The sequence below is a fragment of the Pristiophorus japonicus genome, chromosome 1, assembly GCF_044704955.1.
Source record: "Pristiophorus japonicus isolate sPriJap1 chromosome 1, sPriJap1.hap1, whole genome shotgun sequence".
Taxonomy (NCBI): domain Eukaryota; kingdom Metazoa; phylum Chordata; class Chondrichthyes; family Pristiophoridae; genus Pristiophorus; species Pristiophorus japonicus.
In genome coordinates this window covers 341,831,564-341,855,483 of record NC_091977.1, presented here as the reverse complement: position 1 = coordinate 341,855,483, position 23,920 = coordinate 341,831,564, and the positions used below count along the sequence as shown (strand labels likewise).

General features: G+C 42.8%; 1 protein-coding gene across 13 annotated transcripts in view; it reads left to right on the top strand.

The window, feature by feature from the left end:
- The window catches only part of LOC139273211 (cAMP-regulated phosphoprotein 21-like), a 705,332-nt gene that overhangs the window by 508,691 nt on the left and 172,721 nt on the right, over window positions 1–23,920 (top strand). For all 13 annotated transcript variants that reach the window (XM_070889897.1, XM_070889855.1, XM_070889888.1 and 10 more), the window contains one exon: window positions 5,984–6,134. In XM_070889897.1, the coding sequence (XP_070745998.1) occupies window positions 5,984–6,134 (151 nt within the window). The remainder of the gene's footprint in view (window positions 1–5,983; window positions 6,135–23,920) is intronic.

Genomic DNA, 23,920 nt, shown 5'->3' with positions numbered 1-23,920 from the left:
AATTTATAGCTAATTAAATGGATTCATTGAGTTAGGCATGCGGGTTTCCCGGGCAGTTAAATGATGACATAATCGATGACTCACCTTGAGCTCATATTTAAAGCGGCCTTCCATACATCACATGAAGGTTGTTGGAGGAGGATCAGAGCTCTTTGGCGGAGGTGCGGTTGTTCAGAAGGTTAAGATTTTCCATCTGAGGCTTGAGGGAGGCATGCAGTCCCAGCGGCAGAAGACAGCACCCAGTTCTCTGATTCATCCCTGGAAGCCCAGCTCCAGGGAGTTCGAGACCTTCCAGTGAGACCAAGAGGGTAGTGCTGGCGATTGTGGAGGAGGTCAACAGCAGGGATGTAGTCAGCTGGTCCTGGATCCAGACCCATGCGCACCCAGCACCTGCGCAGATACACGCACCTCGGTGGGTCCAGTACAGCATAGAGTAGTGTCTCTCAGATGTGACAGAAATGGAGTGTTCTCGCCGGAGGGTGCAGGACGCTCCCAGCTCTGCTCAGCTGTATGCAGGTGCTGAGCCTCTGGGCTGTCGAGAAAGAGGGTGATCTCGGAAGAGCAGCAACAAATGCGCGAGGCTCTGGCATCTTTTGCAGCTGTGATGTGTGCAAGTATACATAGAATAGAGGCGTCCATCTCCAACATGAGCACCACCATCTTGCATCCATGGAAAGGATGGCCACCTGCATGCAGAAGCAAAAACGCTAGTCGAACGAGAACATGTTTGCTGTGAACAACAGATTGCAGACTCTCATTAACCTCATCTCGAGCAGGGATACCAACATAGACTTGGACGTTCATCGCCCCACTGCTATGCAGCAAGGTGCTCTCCAGCGCATTGCTAGTGGGGAAGTGCGAGTGGCCCATGAGAGGGATGATGTTGAGAGTAGACATGGAAGTGGGGGCTCTGTTCAAAGCGCTCCCACATCTCCCCTGTTCCCTCCCCCTCAGGCAGAGTCGCACATGCAGCCTTGGATCCTGATGGCCGAGTCTGCCCCTGCACACTTGCAGGAGGAGCAGTCTTTGGCGAGGCCCACACAGGCTCCAAAGCCCAGAGGACGTCCACCAAAAGTGTGAAAGCAGTCGCAGCAAGGAAGTGAGTAGCCTGCCTCTACCTCTACTGAAGCTACAGGGGTTGCACCTCATAAAAGCATGCAGAAAAGAAAAAAGACACAATTGTAGATGCACAAGGTTATGCACATGAGTGTTTGCCAAAATGTTAGTGTAAGTTCTATTTATGATGCACATAAATTTATTTCTTTGCACTACTTTCCTATCTTGTCCATTTTTGCCTGCTACCTGGAAAGTGGCTTTGTCACTTGAAGTGAATGGTGAGACATTACTTAACCTTGAGCAATGGTGGTTTGGGTGACGGGAATTGCTTGGTCATTGAAGGACTGCTTTATGGTGGTGTTGGTGGTGGTTGGAGGGACATTGGTACAGCATCTGGCAGCCATATAGGTGCACTGGTGCAAGTTAAATAAATTATGAAGCCATCCTGGGCCTCCCAGGCAGCAATGTGTGACACTGCTGTTACCAGCTCCACCTCGGGTTCCTCCTCCCCCTCCAAAGAGGCTGTGCGCTCTGCGCTTTGCTCTTCCTGCAGCTCCAATCCTCTCTATGTTGTGACTGTCTCCAAGCAGCCAGCTGGTAAGTCTGTTTGGAAGTACGAAGAGCTGAGGGACGCTGGCCTGGCGCAGCACAAAAGAATCTGGCACACACATGCATGATGATCCTTTTATGGTTGTAGAGCAACTGCTCATTGAGGGGGTGGAAGTCCTTGTGGTGCACAAAAACTCCTGGGTGATGTGGCAGTACCTTGACAGCCACATGTGTGCAATTGATGATGCCTGCACCTGTGGAAAGCCAGCCAGAGATGCAAAGCCCAGAGCCCACTCACTAACGCTGGCTTCATCAGTGTCAAAATTGATATAATTGGCTGACTTATGAAACATTGCATCGGTCACCTATGTGATGCATCTGTGAATGGTTGACCCTGCGAAATACCGCAAATGTGTCTGCTGCAGGCCCCTGGAAGGAGCCTGTGGTGAAGAAGTTGAGGGCGGTGGTGACTTCGACAGCCACTGGTAAGGCATGTCCGCCAGGACCTCTGGGCAGCAGGTCTTGTTCCAACAAGCTACAAATGTCTGCGATGACCTGGCGCGATAGCTTGAGCCTCCTGAAACACTGCTGCTTAGTCATGACCAGGAAACTCATCCTCTGCCTGTTTACCGTGTTGGGGGTATCACCTCTGGTGCAGTGTACCCCTGTGCTGATCCTGTCTCTCCTATGTAACATCAGGTCAGTGAATTGAAGGCTGATGGTGTGGTTGCTGCTGCTGCTACTGTTGTTGCTGGTGTGGCTGGTGTTGCTGGGGCTTATCTGATTCTGAGGTCCAAGTTGCGGCAGCTCAAGTGGCACCCATGCTGATCTAATAGATGTCAGATAAAGTGGAGATCAGAGGCACAATCCTCCAATGTATTGAGTGACTAGCAATGTGGTGAGGATGGCTTCTGAGGTTGCATAAATCACCTGCAAACTCATGAAAGCTACATCTCTGCACAAAATGGTGTCAGCAAGAGCCATTCTCTTAGGCAAGGAAGCAAGTATAATGTGGGAGTATTTGTGTTTTCTCCAGCTGTCAGTTAATGAACTCGCACAATGGCCACTGAGCTGCCTCCCCTTCACAGGCGAGGTTCCCAAGGTGCGTGAATCCTGTGTGCAACCAGTTAAAGTTCAAACTTGACAATAAAAAGTCAGTTAAAGATCTGCAAACAAGTAGTTAACATCCTCAATGAAGTCGCCCGCCTCTCCCGAGCGGGTCCGTGGCACATGTCAAAACACGACCGACGTAAAGGTTCCCGATCGGCTGTCAATTTCTGCGCCTTTAATCACCGATTTGCCCCACAAATCCACATGGTCTCCAATGTGAAAATTCCGGTCTACATGTTTTCTGGGCATAATAGTCTTTGATCTCCAGTATGCATGTATGTCTGCAAGCAACAAACAAGTTACATTAAGTTCAACTGAAATGAATTTAGTGGTGACATCTAGTAATACACACATCAGATTACCCCATTTAGTTTCAAATCTGGGAGCAACTGCACCGATGTGTGGGCACATGTAAATATCTTAAATGTTATCAATCATTGCTCTTTGGTGAAAATATTGATGAATAATTGTCATTTCAATGCAGCATTAGAAATGAACAAGATTTTGATAAAAAATTCTACGGAAGCCTTTCGAAACTTGGAGGGGGGCGTGGGTGGGGGCCGGTAATTTTAACTTTTGGCAATAGTGTAAAGTGTGATATATCAGATTGGCTGGCCATTCCAGAGCGTTCCTGATTTTTGTTTCCATCGAAGTCAATGAAAATGAAAATCGGGAGAGGTATATAATAGAGGTATATAATTTTACACTATCGCCCTAAGTTCAAATTAACATTTTTGTTTCATTATGTAAAAGCCTTCGTTGATTTAAACATTGTTCTGAATGCTGGCATGAAAATATTTAGCAGTGAGCCAGTACTCATGAATCTTGAAAAAAGCAAAATGTAACCTCCCAAAATGTAAAAGTTGAGGTTTTCTATTAACATCCTCAATGAGTTTTATAGCGCGAAGCACTAATCTAGCTTTGTGTTTTTTGGTATATAATACAACCAGCTTGTCACTTATAAGCTTATAAGATAATTATTATAAATAAAATGTCTGGTGCATTGTTATTATTTCTTTTCATTTTGTCTAGCATTACAAGACTCATCAGGGATGTATTGGAAAAAATGTACTTGTATTTGGGACATTATATTAGATTTCCCTGGTTAATCTTAAGCTTCTACAAGAGGCACGACACTGCACAACATTTCATAGCAGCAGTGCTACATCAGACTCATAATTTTGTTTAAAGCTGTATGGTGGAGGAGGGAGGATGCTTCACACATGGAAAATTTCCATGCAAGTGTTGCATTGGAAGTCCACTATATCAAGGCTATTAAAGCATTGCATGTCTAAAAGGATTATAAATGTTCACAGACCAATGAAACGTTTTTATATTCCTGAGTTTGAAGCTATTATGAAAATATTTTTCAGAAGTGATATGGGTTGGTTTAAAGACTACAATGTATTAGCTTAATGAAATTGTGCAAAATGAGCTTATATTGTACAAATATTTTCTGTTATACCTCATACATGTGTCCCCTGTTGCTATGCAGCCAAGCAGCTGTAATTCTCTGCAGGTTCAACTCACTTTCATACTCTACTATTTTATCAAACATGCTGCAAAGCTATAAGGGAGGAGGCCCCGTATCAAAAGGAAGGATTGCTTATGATGTCGCTGCTTTTCTCTGCAAGATTTTCTTCACCTCAGTCCTCAAAAGGAGGAAATAGTAACACTGAAACATTTGCAGGCTGAGGCATTAAACCCAGTTCAGAAGCATTCCAGCTATATGGCGAGGACTTTGGATAACTAAGAGGAGTACTGAACAAAAAGACAACAATGCATCCTATAATTCATATGCTTTTCATAGTGGAATTCTGATACTAAATAGTCTGTTTTAGCATCAGCAGAGTTTTAACTATTCTATAACTCATGCGCTTTCCAGATGTCTACATCACAACAAATGTAAGCATATGAGGACGTAAGCTTAAGACTGCCTTGAACATTGTTTCTGAAATTTATATGAACCAAGGATTCTGGCACAAGAAGTCAAACAATCTTAATCCGGAAACTTCTTTTGGGGACAGAAGGGAAAGGAGGGAAGAAATGCTGCATTCTAGCTCTGTTATTTTTAAGAAGCTGGATACGTTGGCCAGGTGGCGTGCGTATTTATTCACTGTTCAAGGACTGAATGATTTAAATTAAAATCACAGCCGTGCTGGCCTGAACAAATTGCCAGTCGTGATGCCGAGACCAGACCTAGTCAAGTTTCAGGTGGAAGTGAGATGCTTGGTTAAAGGAGGAGGACCTACCTGTACATCACTGTCTCCTAGCAGCAAAGCCAGGAGTGACGCAGAAGTAATCTAAACCACCCAATGTTCCTTGGGGGAGGGGGGGGGGGCGTTACAGGGGTGTGTGGAGGGGTTATGGGGGACAAGTGCGGGGGGGTGGAAAAGAGGCAGAAACAATGCAGGAAACATTTTTGTTTTGAAACTGTAGAGCGAGAGTGAACTCATGTGCATAGCATTATATTGGTCAATTGCAGCCTGCTACAACCAGCTTTTAACCACAGAACATGTTCTGTTGAACTGTAGATCTAACATTTTAGACTGCAGAAATCCAATTTCCACTCTCCATGTTATAAGGTTAATACTTGTTACAATAAGGATTATTGGTGACATTTTTCATTAAGGTCTCCATTATATCAATATTAAATTCTCAATTGTTTGGATTATTGTATGTCCAAAGTATATTGATGGAATTTTGCACAGTTTATGATACCAATGTTTTGAGATAAAATGTACTTTGTTGTTTCAAAGACCAAGTGTTGCAGCACATTCTGCTAGCTTATATTGTGGACATTTGTACAACCTTTGTGATCTTTGCCTTGGATACTCATTAATAACATGGAGTAATTTCTTTATACTGGTGTAAATCTCAATTTATATAAAAACTGAGGGAGTATACTGTTGTCTGCTGCTCATTCCCATTGATGTTGGTGAGATGATGCGATTTGAGCATTACTTGTAAAAGACACATACTGCAAATTGCAAGCTGTTATGGTTAAACACTTGTTTTTATGAAAGGCAATCCTGTGTTATAAAATTTATTTTAAATTGAGGACATTTTGTCATGTTTATTCTCAGCTGAGGAAGGCACTGTTCATTTCAAACTATGCTCTAATTATCATTCTTCAGAAGGTAATTTTCAGAAACCAATATAAAATGGACGATCTGTAGGTTAACAATTCATTGTAAGTGATAACAATATAACCAGTAATTTTACAGATGAAAGGAATTATTATTTCTTAGTCATTTTTGTGTTGCAGGATTCAATTCAGCTGCAGCTCACCAATTCTCCAAGCTTTCAAGATGATGATAAAACTAATAAAGAGGAATTGGAGAAAGAAAAGGACAAGGATAAAAACAGAGAGAAAGAGAAAACTAGTGAAAAACCTAAAATAAGAATGTTGTCAAAAGGTACGCATTTGTAATCGACCCCCTTTCATTACTCAAAGGAGAGTAGTAGTTGCAGCAGTTCTACTTACTTGGCAATCTGTGATCAGCAAAATAACTTAAAATGGTTGTATTCAAGGGATGGTTTAGGCTGACATAGCAGTTGTGATAGCCTATAAAAGCTGATTTTAAGGCAATATGAGGTTTGGTGCACTTTATTTTACTTTAGTTCATACAAAGTTTGCATTATCCAAAAATGTTGAATTTTGACACATGATTAGGGGCAAAATGCTTTTGTTGGAAGTCCTTAGCAATAGCTCCTGGGAACATGTGATGCGCATGACAGTAACCCACATAAAACAATTTGCATATTGTAATACAATATCAATGATTTACTTTAAAAGAAACTACTGTCATGTCTTATTGGAGTACTCTATTCTATTCCATGAATTTATACCAGTATATTGGTCATGTTCACAATCCTAAAATGTGATGCAATTCTACACTTTCACATTTCAAACCATTATATTTGTGTGAATTAGAAAAGTAAAAGGAAGCACTTTAATGAATTAATGTTTCCATAAATTGCATTGAGTCATTAAAAGCTTGAATATTAGAGAATGATAAATTCTTCATCAAACTGGAATTCAAGTAATAATCATGAAAACAAATATTCATCTCATTTCTATTTTGCTGCACTTTACACTTAACTCGACAATGGCTATAGAAGAACATAGGTAAGCATGTTGAGTCATCCTTCAATAGTAGACAGTTGCAAAGCAGCAAGTCTAACACTTATACATTATGATATCCAGGGACAATATGAGAGCAATAAATCACATAGCTCCTTAAAAATGTAATACAAAAGCAAAATTTTGCGGATACTGGAAATCTAAAATAAAAACAGAAAATGCTGGAAATACTCAACAGGTCAGGCAGCATCTGTGGAGAGAGAAACCAATTCTAAGCAAGTACATAGACAGGGAAAGAGGGAGGTGAGGAAAGAATAGAAAGGAAGGTCTGTGATGGGGTGGAAGGCAGGAGAGATTAAATGACAAAAGGGATGATGGTGCAAGATGAAAGGAGATGATAATGGGACACATAAAGAAACAAAAGATGGGTCTAGAGCAGGTGTAAATGGGAATAGAATCAGAAAAAGCTGCTGTTTGGGAAAAATTGGGGAGGCAGAGGTTATGGTCTGAAGTTGTTGAAATAACTGCTGAGTTCAGAAGGCTAAAAAAGTGCCTAATTGAAAGATGAGGTGCTGTTCCTCAAACTTATGTTGAGCTTCATTGGGACAGTGGAGGAAGCCGAGGACAGAGAGGTCAAAGGAGGCGAGGTCCAGAAAATTAAAGTGACAGGAAATCAGAAGCTCGGGGTCACTCTTTCAGACTGAATGGAAGTGTCACCCAATCTGCATTTAGTCTCCCCAGTGTAGATGAGAACGCATCTTGAGCAGCGAATGCAATATACTAAATTCAAAGTACAACAAGTAAATCGCTGTTTCACCTGGAAGGAATTTTTGGGGCCTTGGACAGTGGGAAGGGAGGAGGTAAAAGGGCAGGTGTTGCATCTCCTGCACTTGCACGGGAAGGGGAGGAGGTGATAGGGGTGGTAGAGGAGTGGGCCAGGGTGTTGTGGAGGGAATGGTCCCTTCAGAACGCTGAAAGAGATGGGGAAGATGTGTTTGGTGGTGGGATCACATTTGAGGTGGCGTAAATGGTGGAGGAATAACCTGTTGAATGTGGAGGCTGGTGGGGTGGAAGGTGAGGACAAGGGGAACCCGATCATGGTTCTGGGAGGAAGGGGATGGGGTGAGAGCAGAAATGCAGGAAATGGAAGGGGCACGGTCGAGGGCCATGTCAACCACGGTAGAGTGGAATCCTTGGTTGAGGACAAAGGAAGACATATCGGAAGCACTGGTATGGAAGGTAGCATTGTCAGCACAGATGCGATGGAGATAGAAAAACTGGGGGAATGGAATAGAGTCCTTACAAGAAGCGAGGTGGGAGGAAGTGTTGTTAAGGTAGCTCTGGGAGTCAGTAGGTTTATAGTGCATATTGGTCAATAGCCTGTCCCCAGAAATGGACACCGAGAAGTTGAGGAAGGGAAGAGTCTGAGATGGACCATTTGAAGGCAAGGGATGGTTGGAAATTGGAAGCGAAGTTGAGATTTTCCAGTTTGTGGCGAGAGCAGGAAACGGCATCGATACAGTCATCAAAGTACTGGAAAAAGAGGTGAGGGAAGGGACATGAGGAGAACTGGAACAAAGGATGTTCCACACATCCCACGAAAAGGCAGATATAGCTAGGACTTGTATATGTTTCCACAGCAGCACCTTTTATTCGACAGAAGTGAGTAGAGTCAAAGGAGAAGTTCAATGCGAGAACAAGTTCAGCCAGGCGGAGGAGGGTGGTGGTGAATGGGGATTGGTTGGGTCTCTGTTCGAGGAAGAAGTGGAGAACTCTCGGGTCGCTCTGGTGGGGGATAGAGGTATGGAGGGATTGGACGTACATGGTGAAAAGGAACCAGTTAGGCCCAGGAAACTGGAAACTGTTAAAGTAGTGGAGGGCATTGGAAGAGTTGCGGATGTAGATAGGAAGAGACTGGCCAAGGTTGGAGGCCATGGAAGAAAGATATCCAGAGGAGATAAGATCAGTGGCAGTCATGGAAACAATGGCTTGATGTTCGGGGTGGGGTCATGGTCCAGGGGGAGGTAGGGGGACATGTCAGAGAGTTGGCGTTCAGCCTCCGCAAGGTGGAGGTCAGTTCAGCAAATAATAACAGTGTCATCCTTGTCAGCAGGTTGAATAACGAGGTTTGAGTTGGGTCTGAGAGAACAGAGTGCTGCAAGTTGAGGGAGGTTAGAGTGAGTGACGGCAGCTGTTGCTGGTGATTCTGTTATTCTCATTTACGCCTCTTCTAGACTCATCTTTTTTTTCATAACTTCTCCCATTACCATCTCCTTTCACCTTGCACAAACATCCCTTTATCATTTACTGTCTCCTGTCTGCCACCCTATCACAGATCTTTTTTAGTCTTTCATCCCCACCCTGCTTTCCCTGCCCCTGCACTTGCTTAAAACCTGTTAAATCTCTAACCTTTTCCAGTTCTGACGAAAGGTCATCGGCCTGAAACGTTCCCTCTGTTTCTCTCTCCACAGATGCTGCCTGACCTGCTGACTATTTCCAGCATTTTCTGTTTATTTCTTTAAAAAAAATAGTTGCTGTGGCATATCACAGAATTGACTTTGAACCCCATAAACTCAATCCCATGAAGCAATCACATGAGAGTTACTTATTATAAGAAAAATAGCAAAAGAAAATTCAAGAAATTACATGGCAGAAGACTGTACCAATGATAGATGCAGCAGAGCAAAACAGAACAAGATTGTAACCTGAAACACAATAGGCCCATACTTCAATGTTTTTGCTTTAACAAAGCAACTAGAGAAAATGAACCCTCATAATATGTAGACACATCAAAATAGCCCAGGAAGGCTGAGAGAGGATTAGAAAATGAATATGCATAACTGATTATGGACTCTGGGATATGAAGAAAAAAATATAAAAATGTAGAACTCGCCATCACATGGAGTGATCGAGGTGAATAGCATTGATGCATTTAAGGGGAAGCTAAATAAGTACATGTGGGAGAAAGGAATAGAAGGATATGTGGAAATAGAGTGAGAGAAGGCACATGTGGCGCATAAACACCAGGATAGACTGGTTGGGCCAAAAGGTCTGTTAATGTGCTGTAAATTCTATGTAATCTGTGTAATTCTGATTATTTGGGACTTCAATCATTACAAAGAACTGAGATGAATCAAGAATTGGACAGAGTTCATGAAAAAAAGTAAAGCATTTACTTGACTGATCTGGGGTCAATGTCCCATTGAAGTTATTCAAAGTTACTGTGCTGTGTTTACTTTAAGAGCAAGTAAGTTCGTTGAGTCTCAATTTCAGTTCTGTTGGTAGATATTTTGACAATAGACAATATGAAGAAACAATTAATAAATGGGATAGAATGATGGGGTTGGATGTACCCGATTGAAGTATACAACAATGAAATATTGCTTCACAATAAGCCGGGCAGGTAGTACAGAGACACAAATTTAACTTGAAAAGAAAGAACTTGCAGAAACGCAGCAGTCAATTTGCACACAGCAAGATCCTACAAACAGCAGTGAGATAAATGATCAGATAATCTGTTATCGTGCTGTTGGCCTGGACACCAGGAGAACTCCTCTGCTTTTCTTTGCAAAGTGCCATGGGATCTTTTACGTTCACCTGGGGCTTTAATGTCTCATCTGAAAAATGGCACCTCCTCAGTGAAGTGTCCACTTAGATTTTGTGCTCAAGACTGGAGTGGGTCTTGAACCCATGACTTTCTGATTCAGAGGAGAGAGTGCTACCACTGAGGCCAGGCTGACATTTTAAAGTTATTGAAAATTTAATTTAAAATGAGCAGTAGGAAGAACATATTTGCTCACAGATTAATAAATGTCAAGTGGGATAGTAGAGACTATGACCTAAAAATTGGTCCACTTACAGACACGAGTTTTTGCTATGACCTGGTCTAAAAATGGCGGCTGCCACTCTAGCGCCTTTCTGTGGTGCAGGACTTGGTGGCTGCCATTTTGGTGAAGGTCTTGGCCCAGGAAATGTAAATTGAGAGTGATGTTATGCCGAATTAACGTCACCTCAGCGAACTTGGACCTTAACGCTGAGTTCAGCACTGGATCCTAAGCTCACCATGAAAACCCAGTCTTGAGCGGACTGACTGAGGCACTTTCAGCACCTCTTAAAGGGACACACATGTCTTTCAGGTAAGTTTGTATTTAAGCTTTTGGTCTGGATTTTTTTTTACTTTATTGAAGTAGTGGCTTGGTGCAAAACATGCTAAATGATTGTAAGTGTGCATGGAGTGCTGCTGGATGCTTGCAAGACTTCAGATGGTAAAGCAAGGCTTCTGAGAAGACAGAAAATGCTGAAAATATTCAGCAGGTCAGATAACATCTGTGGAGAGAGAAACAGAGTTCACGTCAGGTTGAGATGCTGCCCGACCTGCTGAGCAATTCCAGCATTTTATACATTTATTTCAGCGGGAAGAGGAGAAAGCAGAAGAGAAAGATGAAGAAGGAGAAGAGGAAGACGCAGAAGAGGTGGCAGCGGAAGGAAGGACACAACACAGACCACCACTTTCTGGCCGGGATATCTGGGATGGAATCATTCACCTGTTGTCCCAGTGGCGACAAACCAAATTCCCCTTTCAACATTTGTCCCACACCTTACCTTCCCTCTGTAACTGACCATCACAACGTCCTCTTGGCCACAATGCTGAAATAAAAGCCACCACAAAGCAAACTTTCCAATCCAACTTTATACATCGATCCATCCAATATGACATCAAGATATCAACTCATCACCGTTGTGGATTCCCTTAGTGACTGTCTTGTGTGTGCCTTTGCCTATCCTAGTGATGTCACGCAGTGCTACCCCAGTGCCTGCAGGATGGCTGGTGGAAGGCTGCTGACTTTGATTAGGGAACATGAAAATGGTCTTGCTGGTAGATCTTGAGCTGGTGGCTGGGTGTGTTGAATCAAGTGACAGTGTTTCTGTTTCTTCACTCTCCTCACCCTCTTCTTGCAGGCTGGGCAGGCTGCATTTCATAGGTGTGTGAAATGAGGAAGGCAGAAGGGTGGAATTGTGGTGATGAGAGGGTGGGAAAGCACGAGTTGCAACCGAGAAGGAGGATAACGTATGAGGATACCAGCTTGTTGTATCCTTTCAGCCCTGCCACTGGCCAAGGGCTCAGCCATGTCCCTGCCAAGAATGGCGAGCACTCTTTCTTCCAAGGGATGAGGTGAAGCTAGGAATGGGAGGTATGCTTTGTGATTGGTACAGATTGTTGGTAGGTGAGTGATGGAGGGGTGGTGGAGTTGTGCATTGAGAAGAGTATGAGGCTAGTGGTGCAGTTGGTAGGAGATGGCTTTTGGAAATGCATTCAGTGACCTTGACTAGTGGTCTGAGGTCATGAAGCTTCTTTGGGCACTGGAGCCAGGGGGAGGGGGGTGACACTGCTGGCAGTGATGGCCTTGGTGATCTGGTCCCATATCATTCTTTCTGGAGGGCCCCCTGGTCCCTGTGGGTAGAGGATTTCTCTTGCAATGTTGACCCCCTGCACAAAGCTGGAGTGCTGTGTGCGAGACCCTGGGTGCCCCTTCCCAGGCTTGCTGAGCCATTTGTGTTAATGCTGAAGGACATTTCCCATTTTGTTAGGTGCGGAATGGAATTTAGCTTCAATAGCTGAATGTTAATGTCTAAAAACCACATTTTTACATCATTTTTATTTTTATCATTTCAGAAGGCATTGTCCTTTTAAGAAAATGATAATGCATTGCCCTTTTAAGATCCTACAATGCTTTGCGTAATCACAGTTTTGTTTTCAGAGGCTGTTGAAGCGGGCACGTCACATTAGCGGACTGCTGCCGGGACGAACGTCACCAGGAAGGCGTTACACTGAGAGTTTCACGCTGGGCTAATGATCATTGGTCCCCAGTGCCAATTTTTCAGTCCTGCCAGCACCAACATTTTGGGCAGCCGTTAACGCCAGCTGCAGTGACACCGGCAGCTTTTATGGCGGTCATAAACATTAGGCATGTTCAAAGTATCATTGAATCCAAAGATGGAAAAGGGGGATGAACTTTGGGTTCATTGCCCTTTTGTCCTCAACTTTTCTTATGTACAACTTTCAACATACACAGCAAAATTTATTATATTGGTATAAAAATCGAGAATTAATTTTTTTTCTGCTATGAATAATTAGAATAATTTTAAACTAAAATATATATTTTTTAAAACAGGCCAGTACAGTACTTTGGCATTAAAATTTCTCATAACAATTGTGAGCCAATGCACAATGAATATAACTTTTTTGTGTAAACCCCTAAGTTGCACTTTTCTTTCTTTTAAATTCACATGTTTGCTTCTTCTACAGTGTGTTGTGGAGGTTGTGATTAGTGCAGTCAGCAGTGCCTGCCATTTTAATTAGATGAAAAGTGTAACTGGACTGCCACTTGGGATAATGATCTAGTTTTTAAAATTCGATTTCATTGTAATAAAGAATCAAACATAGTTTTGAAGATCAGAGCAGAGTTAAACTACTATATCAGCCATCTGGTTAATTATATGGGATTTTCCTGGTCAAAATAATCTTTGTTCTTGATCCTTTGTCTTGATAAAGTGCCAGAACAGTTTAGAAACATAGAAATTAGGTGCAGGAGTAGGCCATTCCGCCCTTCTAGCCTGCACCACCATTCAATAAAATCATGGCTAATCATTCAACCTCAGTACCCCTTTCCTGCTTTCTCTCCATACCGCTTGATCCTTTGGCCGTAAGGACCATATCTAACTCCCTTTTGAATATATCTAATGAACTGGCCTCAACAACTTTCTGCGGTAGAGAATTCCACAGATTAACCACTCTCTGAGTGAAGAAATTTCGCCTCATCTCAGTCCTAAATGGCTTACCCCTTATTCTTAGATTGTGACCCCTGGTTCTGGAACTCCCCAGCAACGGGAACATTCTTCCTGCCTCTAACTTGTCCAATCCCGTCAGAATTTTATATGTTTCTATGAGATCCCCTCTCATTCTTCTAAACTCCAGTGGATGCAAGCCCAGTTGATCCAGTCTCTCCTCATATGTCAGTCCTGCCATCCCAGGAATCAGTCTGGTGAACCTTCGCTGTATTCCCTCAATAGCAAGAATGTCCTTCCTCAGATTAGGAGACCAAAACTGTATACAGTATTCCAGGTGTGGCCTCACCAAGGCTCTGTAAGATGTCCCTGCTCCTATACTCAAATCCTCTAGCTATGAAGGCCAATATGCCATTTGCCTTCTTCACCACCTGCTGTACCTGCATGCCAACTTTCAATGACTGATGTACCATGACACCCAGGTCTCATTGCACCTCCCCTTTTCCTAATCTGTCACCATTCAGATAATATTCTGTCTTCCTGTTTTTGCCACCAAAGTGGATAAGCACACATTTATCCACATTATACTGCATCTGCCATGCATTTGCCCACTCACCTAACCTGTCCAAGTCACCCTGTAGCCTCTTAGCATCCTCCTCACAGCTCACACCACCACCCAGCTTAGTGTCATTTGCAAACTTGGAGATATTACATTCAATTCCTTCATCTAAATCATTGATGTATGTTGTAAATTGCAGGGGTCCCAGCACTGAACCCCACGGCACCCCACTGGTCACTGTCTGCCATTCTGAAAAGGACCTGTTTATTCTGACTCTCTGCTTCCTGTCTGCCAACCAATTTTCTATTCACGTCAATACATTACCCCCAATACTATGTGCTTTAATTTTGCACACTAATCTCTTGTGTAGGACCTTGTCAAAAGCCTTTTGAAAGTCCAAATACACCACATCCACTGTTCTCCCTTTTCCACTCTACCAGTTACATCCTCAAAAAATTCTAGAAGATTTGTCAAGCATGATTTCCCTTTCATAAATCCATGCTGACTTGCACCGATCCTGTCACTGCTTTCTAAATGCACTGCTATTTCATCTTTAATAACTGATTCCAACATTTTCCCCACCACCGATGTCAGGCTAACTGGTATATAATTGCCTGTTTTCTCTCTCCCTCCTTTTTTAAAACGTTGTGTTACATTAGCTACCCTCCAGTCCATAGTAACTGATCCAGAGTCAATAGAATGTTGGAAAATGATCACCAATGCATCCACTATTTCTAGGGCCACTTCCTTAAGTACTCTGGGATGCAGACTATCAGGCCCTAGGGATTAATCGGCCTTCAATCCCATCAATTTCCCGAACACAATTTCCTGACTAATAAGGATTTCCTTCAGTTCCTCCTTTTCGCTAGACCCTCGAATCCCTAGTATTTCCGTAAGGTTGTTTGTGTCTTCCTTAGTGAAGACAGATCCAAAGTATTTTTTCAATTGGTCTGCCATTTCTTTGTTCCCCATTATAAATTCACCTGAGTCTGACTGCAAAGGACCTACGTTGCTCTTCACTAATCTTTTTCTCTTCACATATCTACAGAAGCTTTTGCAGTCAGTTTTTTTATGTTCCCTGCAAGCTTCCTCTCATACTCTATTTTCCCCCTCCTAATTAGACCCTTTGTCCTCCTCTGCGGATTTCTAAATTTCTCCCAGTTCTCAGGTTTGCTGCTTTTTCTGGCCAATTTATATGCCTCTTCCTTGGATTTAACACTATCCCTAATTTCCCTTGTTAGCCACAGTTGAGCTACCTTCCCCATTTTATTTTTACTCCAGGCAGGGATGTACAATTGTTGAAGTTCATCCATGTGATCTATAAATGTCTGCCATTGCCAATCTACTGTCAATCCTTTAAGTATCATTTGCCAGTCTATCCTAACCAATTCACGTCTCATACCATCGAAGTTACCTTTCCTTAAGTTCAGGACCCTAGTCTCTGAATTAACACTGTCACTCTGCATTTTAATGAAGAATTCTACCATATTATGGTCACTCTTCCCCAGGGGGCCTCGCACAACAAGATTGCTAATTAGTCCTTTCTCATTACACAACACCCAGTCTAGGATGGCCAGCTCTCTAGTTGGTTCCTAGACATATTGGTCTAGAAAGCCATACCTAATACACTCCAGGAAATCCTCCTCCACCGCATTGCTACCAGCTTGCTTATCGCAATCTATATGTGATTTAAAACTAGCGTTTTCTGCCCTTTGGTGTTCTGCAGCTCTACCCGTACAGATTCTACATCATCCAAGCTAATGTCCTTTCTTACTCTTGCTTTAATTTCCTCTTTAACCAGCAAAGCTACCCCACCTCCTTTTCCTTTCTGTCTATCCTTCCTGAATGTTGAATACCCCTGGATGTTGAGTTCGCAGCCTTGGTCACCTTGGAGCCATGTCTCCGTGATGCCAATTACATCATATCCATTAACTGCTATCTGCGCAGTTAATTCATCCACCTTATTACGAAAACTCCTCACATTGAGGCACAGAGCCTTCAGGCTTGTCTTTTTAACACTCTTTGTCCCTTTAGAATTTCGCTGTAATTTGGCCCTTTTTGATTTTTGCCTTGGGTTTCTCTGCCCTCCACTTTTACTATTCTCCTTTCTATCTTTTGCTTCTGCCCCCATTTTATTTCCCTCTGTCTCCCTGCATAGATTCCCATCCCCCTGCCATATTAGTTTAAACCCTCCCCAACAGCACTAGCAAACACTCCCCCTAGGACATTGGTTCCAGTCCTGCCCAGGTGCAGACTGTCCGGTATGTACTGGTCCCACCTCCCCCAGAACCGGTTCCAATGTCCCAGATATTTGAATCCCTCCCTCTTGCACCACTCCTCAAGCCATGTATTCATCTTAGCTATCCTGCTATTTCTACTCTGACTATCACTTGGCACTGGTAGCAATCCTGAGATTACTACCTTTGAGGTCCTATTTTTTTAACATAACTCCTAGCTCCTTAAATTCAGCTTGTAAGACCTCATCCCGCTTTTTACCTATATCATTGGTACCTATATGCACCACGACAACTGGATGTTCACCCTCCCCCTCCAGAATGCCCTGCAGCCGCTCCGAGACATCCTTGATCCTTGCACCAGGGAGGCAACATACCATCCTGGAGTCTCGGTTGCGACCGCAGAAACGCCTGTCTATCTCCCTTACAGTAGAATCCCCTACCACTATAGCTCTCCCACTCTTTTTCCTGCCCTCCTGCGCAGCAGAGCACACAGTGCCATGAACTTGGCTGCTGCTGCCTTCCCCTGGTGAGCCATCTCCCCCAACAATATCCAGAGCGGTGTTTTGGAGGGAGATGACTGCAGGGGAGTCGTGCACTGCCTTTCTACTCCTGCTCTGCCTGATGGTCACCCTTTCCCTATCTGCCTTTTGTAACCTTTACCTGTGGTGTGACCACCTCACTGAACGTGCTATCCGCGACATCCTCAGCATCGCGCGTGCTCCAGAGTGAATCTATCCGCAGCTCCAGTGCCTTCATGCGGTCTAACAGAAACATAGAAAATAGGTGCAGCAGTAGGCCATTCGTTCCTTCGAGCCTGCACTGCCATTCAATAAGATCATGGCTGATCATTCCTTCAGTACCCCTTTCCTGCTTTCTCTCCATATCCCTTGATCCCCTTAACCGTAAGGGCCATATCTAACTCCCTCTTGAATATTTCTAATGAACTGGCATCAACAACTTTCTGCGGCAGGGAATTCCACAGATTAACAACTCTCTGAGTGAAGAAGTTTCTCCTCATCTCAGTTCTAAATGGCCTACCCCTTATCCTAAGACTATGTCCCCTGGTTCTGGACAGGAGCTGCAGCTGGATACACTTCCTGCACACATAGTCGTCAGGGACACTGGAAGCGTCCCTGATTTCCCACATGGCACAGGAAGAGCATGACACAGGTCTGGGCTCTCCTGCCATGACTTAACCCTTAAAATAACCTAATTTGGCAACAATGCCAAAGAGTTCTTACTGACAAGATAAGGAAAAAAGAAAAACTACTCACCAATCAATCAGCCAATCACTTACTCTCTTGGCTGTGATGTCATATTTCATTTTCTTTTCCTCCCAGGTTGGGGATTCAGCACTGGTGGGGAAAACAAGACAAAGCAACACTTCCCGCTCCCACTTACCAAACTCTTACCTTTGCATTCTGAGCAGTTCTGCACAAAGTCCTCTCTTTTTATACTGTTTCTAGCTGACTCACCACTGGCCTGTTTAGGGAACCGGTTTTTACTAGCTGGCCAATTAACTAAGCTAGCTTGCTTGTTTGTCTCTGCGTAAGCCTACAAGAATCCTATCTGTTTAATATTTCAGTTTTACTTAAATTTGTAATCTTAGAATTGGTGTTGATAGATAACAGTGACATCACCAATTGGGATATGCAGAACAGGCATCGGAGAAACATAGAAACATAGAAAATAGGTGCAGGAGTAGGCCATTCGGCCCTTCTAGCCTGCACCGCCATTCAATGAGTTCATGGCTGAACATTCAACTTCAGTACCCCATTCCTGCTTTCTCGCCATACCCCTTGATCCCCCTAGTAGTAAGGACCTCATCTAACTCCTTTTTGAATATATTTAGTGAATTGGCCTCAACAACTTTCTGTGGTAGAGAATTCCACAGGTTCACCACTCTCTGGGTGAAGAAGTTCCTCCGCATCTCAGTCCTAAATGGCTTACCCCTTATCCTTAGACTGTGACCTCTGGTTCTGGACTTCCCCAACATTGGGAACATTCTTCCTGCATCTAACCTGTCTAACCCCGTCAGAATTTTAAATGTTTCTATGAGGTCCCCTCTCATTCTTCTGAACTCCAGTGAATACAAGCCCAGTTGATCCAGTCTTTCTTGATAGGTCAGTCCCGCCATCCCGGGAATCAGTCTGGTGAACCTTCGCTGCACTCCCTCAATAGCAAGAATGTCCTTCCTCAGGTTAGGAGACCAAAACTGTACACAATACTCCAGGTGTGGCCTCACCAATGCCCTGTACAACTGTAGCAACACCTCCCTGCCCCTGTACTCAAATCCCCTTGCTATGAAGGCCAACATGCCATTTGCTTTCTTAACCGCCTGCTGCACCTGCATGCCAACCTTCAATGACTGATGTACCACGACACCCAGGTCTCTTTGCACCTCCCCTTTTCCTAATCTGTCACCATTCAGATAATAGTCTGTCTCTCTGTTTTTACCACCAAAGTGGATAACCTCACATTTATCCACATTATACTTCATCTGCCATGCATTTGCCCACTCACCTAACCTATCCAAGTCGCTCTGCAGCCTCACAGCATCCTCCTCACAGCTCACACTGCCACCCAACTTAGTGTCATCCGCAAATTTGGAGATACTACATTTAATCCCCTCATCTAAATCATTAATGTACAGTGTAAACAGCTGGGGCCCCAGCACAGAACCTTGCGGTACCCCACTAGTCACTGCCTGCCATTCTGAAAAGTACCCATTTACTCCTACTCTTTGCTTCCTGTCTGACAACCAGTTCTCAATCCATGTCAGCACACTACCCCCAATCCCATGTGCTCTAACTTTGCACATTAATCTCTTGTGTGGGACCTTGTTGAACGCCTTCTGGAAGTCCAAATATACCACATCAACTGGTTCTCCCTTGTCCACTCTACTGGAAACATCCTCAAAAAATTCCAGAAGATTTGTCAAGCATGATTTCCCTTTCACAAATCCATGCTGACTTGGACCTATCATGTCACCGCTTTCCAAATGCACTGCTATGACATCCTTAATAATTGATTCCATCATTTTACCCACTACCGATGTCAGGCTGACCGGTCTATAATTCCCTGTTTTCTCTCTCCCTCCTTTTTTAAAAAGTGGGGTTACATTGGCTACCTTCCACTCTATAGGAACTGATCCAGAGTCAATGGAATGTTGGAAAATGACTGTCAATGCATCCACTATTTCCAAGGCCACCTCCTTAAGTACTCTGGGATGCAGTCCATCAGGCCCTGGGGATTTATCGGCCTTCAATCCCATCAATTTCCCCAACACAATTTCCCGGCTAATAAGGATTTCCCTCAGTTCCTCCTCCTTACTAGACCCCCCGACCCCTTTTATAACCGAAAGGTTGTTTGTGTCCTCCTTTGTGAATACCGAACCAAAGTACTTGTTCAATTGGTCCGCCATTTCTTTGTTCCCCGTTATGACTTCCCCTGATTCTGACTGCAGGGGACCTACGTTTGTCTTTACTAACCTTTTTCTCTTTACATATCTATAGAAAGTTTTGCAATCCGTCTTAATGTTCCCTGCAAGCTTCTTCTCATACTCCATTTTCCCTGCCCTAATCAAACCCTTTGTCCTCCTCTGCTGAGTTCTAAATTTCTCCCAGTCCCCAGGTTCGCTGCTATTTCTGGCCAATTTGTATGCCACTTCCTTGGCTTTAATACTATCCCTGATTTCCCTTGATAGCCACGGTTGAGCCACCTTCCCTTTTTTATTTTTATGCCAGACAGAAATGTACAATTGTTGTAGTTCATCCATGCGGTCTCTAAATGTCTGCCATTGCCCATCCACAGTCAACCCCTTAAGTATCATTCGCCAATCCATCCCAGCCAATTCACGCCTCATACCTTCAAAGTTAGCCTTCTTTAAGTTCTGGACCATGGTCTCTGAATTAACTGTTTCATTCTCCATCCTAATGCAGAATTCCACCATATTATGGTCACTCTTCCCCAAGGGGCCTCGCACAACGAGATTGCTAATTAATCCTCTCTCATTACATAACACCCAGTCTAAGATGGCCTCCCCCCTAGTTGGTTCCTCGACATATTGGTCTAAAAAAAACATCCCTTATGCACTCCAGGAAATCCTCCTCCACCGTATTGCTTCCAGTTTGGTTAGCCCAATCTATGTGCATATTAAAGTCACCCATTATAACTGCTGCACCTTTATTGCATGCACCCCTAATTTCCTGTTTGATGCCCTCCCGACCATCACTACTACTGTTTGGAGGTCTGTACACAACTCCCACTAATGTTTTTTGCCCTTTGGTGTTCTGTAGCTCTACCCATATAGATTCCACATCATCCAAGCTAATGTCCTTCCTAACTATTGCCTTAATCTCCTCCTTAACCAGCAATGCTACCCCACCTCCTTTTCCTTTTATTCTATCCTTCCTGAATGTTGAATACCCCTGGATGTTGAGTTCCCAGCCCTGATCATTCTAGAGCCACGTCTCCGTAATCCCAATCACATCATATTTGTTAACATCTATTTGCACAGTTAATTCAGCCACCTTATTGCGGATACCCCTTGCATTAAGACACAAAGCCTTTAGCCTCTCTTTTAATTAAAGGTTTCTAACGGCGAAGTTAAGAATTTATATCCGAACCAAAAACTGGTTATACTTACATTCACAAATATAATTCTGAAGCTTCCTCCAAGTACGCCTTTAAATGGATTTTTAAGAGAAATTTGACTACTTTGACTGGAATTTGACAAGAAGTGGGAACCCCCATTAATGACTATTTCAAAAGCCATAAACCTTTCTGATTTCAACTAAACAATAAAAGTATTGTAATAGTAACCAGTAAGGAAGAACTTTACCAGTTCTTATTTCTGCAATCCATAGAGGAAGGTTTGCTTCCATACTTAAAAAAAAATGTGTACAATCATGAAATCCTTGTAATTTTTATCCACAAAATCTGAGGGATGGAGAATGCTTGTAGATTATATAAGTTATCTCTCCTCTTCCCTACAATAAAGAACATAAACAACCTGTCTGAATTTTTTTTAAAAATCAGACTTAACCAAGTGTTCAGTGTGCTACAACTGCAATTATTGTTAATAACCAAAACAGCCACTTTTTAATACCACTACAGCAAAATATTACATCTAAATATACATTAAAAAGCTTGCATTTATACAATGCCTTTTATATAGTAAACTCCCAATGCCTTTACAGAGCAGAAACTGAGCATTAATAGGAGAGTTAGGGGTGGTGCCCAAAAGCACAGTCAAAGGAAGAGTTTTTGAGGAAGCTTTTGAAAGTGTGAAGGAAGTTGGCAAGGCAGTAAGGGGTTTCGGGAGGGAGATCCAGAGTATCGCGAGGCAGATGAAGGGGCAGGCACGGCGTTAGAACAGGATTATAGAATATCAAAGTGGGACACATGCCTGAGAAGTGCCTGTGCTCTGTATGAATCTTTTCACGTGATGCTGCTTTGGTTTGCACAGGTTTAGTGCATTAAGCTGATGCTTACCGCTCATAAATTGCCAATCTGTTATTTTAACAACAGTTTCTCAGCAGCAGCTTGACAAAGTGCACTTGCTGGATATTTATAGTGCTCTGTGAAATTTATTGTGGAAACGCCTAACGATAAACAGTGATCAATATTGTTGATGAATCGTTTGAGCATATTACCTGCTTTTTTTGTAATGCTTAAGAGCATAAATAATGTGGCTGAATATAATATTCCGAGTACTGGTCGTATTAAAATATTGTCTTTTGCTAAGTGACCGTGTCTGTCTCTTCTATACTATGGGGCAGAATTTATGAATTAATGTACCCATACAGAGCTTCACACAGCATGAGTGCGTATCAGGAATTTGGGTATTGAATTTGGCATGATTTTCCATCCAAACAGGTAAAAAAACATGCAGGGTGTGTTGACTTTAGCGTCCAAATTGCCTATATACACTCGAATCACTCAAAATTCAGTGTCTGAATTCGTAAAATCTCCTCATAGTTTCTTCCTTTTCTGAGAATGATAATGGGATTATATTCTCATAGGAAGTGTGCATGTAATCCAAAACATTTCTTGTAATCTCCTTGCTTCTGGTATTTTTGGGAAGGTAAATATTCTGTGTAATACTTTTATCTAAACTGTTGGAGGATTTATAGATTACATTTTTTATAAATCGATATTTTTTCTATAATTTTGAAATCTGAGTGACTCCTGCCAACGAACCGGAAACTGCGCAGAAATATTCTGCACATAACTGTCAGATCGCAAATTTTAAAAATAACGTTCACAACAGACGGAGGTCTGTGTAAAAGACAACTCTAGCGGTTTTTACCCTTGTTGGAAATAATTTTATTATAAAGAAATGCAAATAAAATTTTAAATGCACGTAATTTTCCCATTACCAATTTGATTTATAAATACGCGATTAAAAAATAAAGACTAAGTGAGTGGGCAATTGTTTTTTTTCTTCCGCCTCACCTGGTTTTCTGAGTTCCAAAAGGAGCTCCTTAAAATTGTTTCACTTCCATTGAGTGATCAGCCCAGTTCGGATGTTGACAGCGGCTTCAGACTCTATTGAGTTACAATGAGCCGCTGGTTAATTCCAGGTTGATATTGAACGCTGTGCAACGGCTCCTAGCAACTGGGAACGCGCATTATCAGGGTGCATAAATGGCAATCAGGCAATTTATAAAATGGACTGGAAAAATGTCTGTCACTCATTCTTCCAGAAGCTAGACACGTCTCTAAATCCCCTTCTTTATTCCTCATTTTGGGAAGTCCAGCAACAACAAATGAAAAATAACACTGGAGCTGCGCGTGTGCGACTACCTCCGGTTCGTTGGCAGCAGTCGCGTCCTTTTAAAATACTTCTAAAAGGGTTTGACATTGACTTGCTGTAATGTCCCATAATTTAAAACTTTGTTTTGTAACACTCCCTTGTTGGTAATTCACCATCTTCAATTCCACTTCCTGGGCCCCACAATATTCTCGGCCAAAGGACACCCTTTGCTACGATCATTATGAAATCAGATGTGAGAAACTGGGTGGGTGTGGCCCTGGTGAGCCTTCCTTTCATTAATGTTTTCTGCCACCTTCCTCGCTGCAGAGAAGCACCAGGTCTCTGCACAGTATCTCTCCAAAACAGTATAGCAAGCATCAGCCACTCAGTGTGTGGAGGATTGAGGGTGCAAATCCATAACCTGCAATTCCATGGAGCTCCAACATACTCTGCAATGAATGACTCAGTAAAACCGTTTTATAGAGACAATTTATCTTTTTAATATTGTGATTTTAAATTTCTAAAACCCTGTGCTTTTTCTGGATTATGGATGTACTTAGAGTTTTTTTTTTGGTGAAGGAGAGCCTTGTGTATTTTTTTCCAGATTAATGAAGTCCATCAGGCCAACTCTTATAATGTGAAGGAGCATACAGAAGAGTTAATTACCTTAATTTACATGGATAATAACATTTCTTATTAAATCTGAATGTTGTAAATAATGTGTGTAGCAGCATTTACGAGCATGGCACCAGTTCAATGGGAGTCAATCTAAACAA